We start from the raw sequence: 2425 nt of genomic DNA, 5'->3' as shown, positions 1-2425 counted from the left end.
AAAGTTTCTGCCCTCGTTCTGCGGATGACCACGGCCTCCGCCATAGTTCCCGCGCCCTCGAGCTGCGTGATGAGCATCGCCGTGCCCATGAGCTGCGTGATGAGAATCGCCGCGCCCCTGTCCCCCGTATGCGCCAGGTCCTGCCGGCGCCTTGGGAGGTTGTTGCACGCTGCCTCTACCCGCCATAGTCGGTGTCACCACCTGCGGTGGCGCCCGGACCTAGTCGAGGGAACCCCGGCAGGTTCCTCCGGCGGCTAGCCCTAGGCGAGGAAGGAGCATACCCTGCGTGATCCGACTGCAGCGCAGGATCGGCACCGATAGAAGGCAGCACGTCAAGCCCAGCTTGAGCCTCATGATGGGACACATACCCATCATCTTCGAGGCCCACGACTGTCTCAGAGATGGACTGCACAATACCCGTAGACAGTCAAATCCGACGCCGTTGGTTGGCATGCGCGGCTCCTCGCAGTTGGAAGCATTGCATTCCGCGCGATGGATGCAAAAGGATCTGTTGTAAACTCACCCTCCCTCCCGGTCCCCAAGCAAAGCAAAGCAAAGCGAAGAATTCAAAGGAGAAAGAAAGCAAACAGTGTGGGCGACACGCCGCACACCGCCCAAAGATTCCCAACGAGCGAGCCCAGGCTCACACTCACACCGAGAAAGAAAGAAAGAAAGGAAGAAAGAGCTTTCGGTCTCCTCCCTCTCACCATCCTTTTCCTCTGCACGCTCCCTCCCGGCGCCAAAGCGGCTGCAGCTCAGGAGTACACTACTAGTCATCATCATCACCGCCTCCTCGTGCTCCGCCTGCGCCCCCTCCCCTCCCGCATTTAAACCCCGCGCCAACCCCTGCCGCATGCCGCCATTGCTGCCGCCCACCCCTCGTCTCTGCGTGAGCCAGGAGTAGTAGCTCACCAGAGCCTCAGACCCACCCATTACATTACTCGTGGTACTGGAGTGTGGCGTGCCTGTGAGTGAGGCAGAGAGACAGCAGGAGGAGCAGAGAGCTACCTACTCCAGCTAGGAAGGAGCAGACGACAATGGAGCGCAATGGCGGCGCCCCCGCTCCCTCTCTCGCCATCGCCGTCTGCCTTCTCTGCTGCCTCGCCTCCTCCCCCGCGGCCTACTCCGTGCCGGCCGACCCCAGGGTAACTACCTACCTCTGCTTCCGCCTCTTTCTTCTTTCTCGCCCGCAGGAAGCAGCAGCAATGGCTGACCGACCTGCTGCTCCAAAAACTTTCTTTCTCGCAGCGGCACCCTCCTTCGGCTAGCCCTGCGCGCGGTGGTCACCACCACGGCCCTGGACCGGCAGCCTCCCCGCACCGCCGCCACCACCACCGTGGCATCTCCCCGGTGCCGGCGTCCCCGCACTATGCACCGGCGCCGGCGCCGACCGCGGGGGCCGACGGCCTGCCGTCGCCACACCCACCGGTGCCGGTCTACACCCGCGCGCCGGAGCCGCAGACAACCACCACGCCGCACTTCGGGTTCCCGCTGGAGCCGACGGTGGGCGTCGCTGCCCGCGGCCCGTCGTCCGGAGCGCTGCCGAGGAACGGGGCCGGCGGCGACGGGTACCCGTTCATCGGCAGCAACCCCACCGTGCCGCTGCCCACCGGCGTCACCGACACCGCCACCGTCCGCCCGCTCCCCGACACGGCCAGCAACGACGACAACCGCAAGGTACATACATACATACATACATACCCACACCTCTGTGATGCGACGTGACATTAGTCACCGTGGTGGTGCTCATGGCCGCTTTTCGATCGTGCAGGTGGCCGGGCGTGCCGCCGAGCCGGTCCGGGCCGGGGCCGCCATGATTGGCCTCGTGATGGCCGTCCTCTCCACTACTGCCATGCTGGTGTCCTCCTGGAGCTAGCTCAAATCATTGCCCTTCCCTTTGCTGCCAGTGTCAAGTGTCAACTCTTACATTGTCTTGTGAGTAGTACGTACTAGTGGTACCTGTCTTCTGAATGACTGTAAATATGAGTGAGTGTGGATCATCATTTCATCTGCCTAGTGCAAAAACTTTGGGATCCATTCGGAAATGTGCACTCATTTGTCATCTGCTCTTTTTTCTTTGGAAATGAGTGAGCCATCAGATGAGTTGGAGCAACTTCAACCGCTCGTCCCAAACGCGGTTTGTCCGTATTTTGTTCGTTTGGATCGGTCCAACGAATATCCATATCTTTTTTTGTAATTGGATGAGCGCTTGCGTTCAATGCAACGACGACCCATTTTTAAACAACACGAATAATAATAATAATAATAAATATTTTAAAAACATAAAATCGTTAATTAAACATTAAGGCCTGCCTTAAAGGCCGGTAGTCCCACAATTCCACATTAAATTAAATTAAAACTTTAAGTACGTAAAAATAAGGGGGCGTGTTGTCCTAGGTGTCCTCCTCGTCGTCGTCGGGGTCGA

At 59.0% G+C, this 2425-nt stretch overlaps 1 protein-coding gene across 1 annotated transcript; it reads left to right on the top strand.

The window, feature by feature from the left end:
• The first annotated feature begins 661 nt into the window (after positions 1–661).
• On the top strand, positions 662–2045 carry LOC123441078 (translation initiation factor IF-2-like). The gene is made up of 3 exons (XM_045117599.1): positions 662–1145; positions 1249–1677; positions 1772–2045. The coding sequence occupies exons 1-3, from the start codon at positions 1038–1040 to the stop codon at positions 1874–1876; spliced, it is 642 nt and encodes a 213-aa protein (XP_044973534.1). The 5' UTR covers positions 662–1037; the 3' UTR covers positions 1877–2045.
• Positions 2046–2425: the final 380 nt, after the last annotated feature.

This window comes from Hordeum vulgare, chromosome 3H (genome assembly GCF_904849725.1).
Source record: "Hordeum vulgare subsp. vulgare chromosome 3H, MorexV3_pseudomolecules_assembly, whole genome shotgun sequence".
Classification (NCBI taxonomy): domain Eukaryota; kingdom Viridiplantae; phylum Streptophyta; class Magnoliopsida; order Poales; family Poaceae; genus Hordeum; species Hordeum vulgare.
Note: the sequence above shows the minus strand (reverse complement) of the source record. Positions and strands in the feature narration are given on the sequence as shown.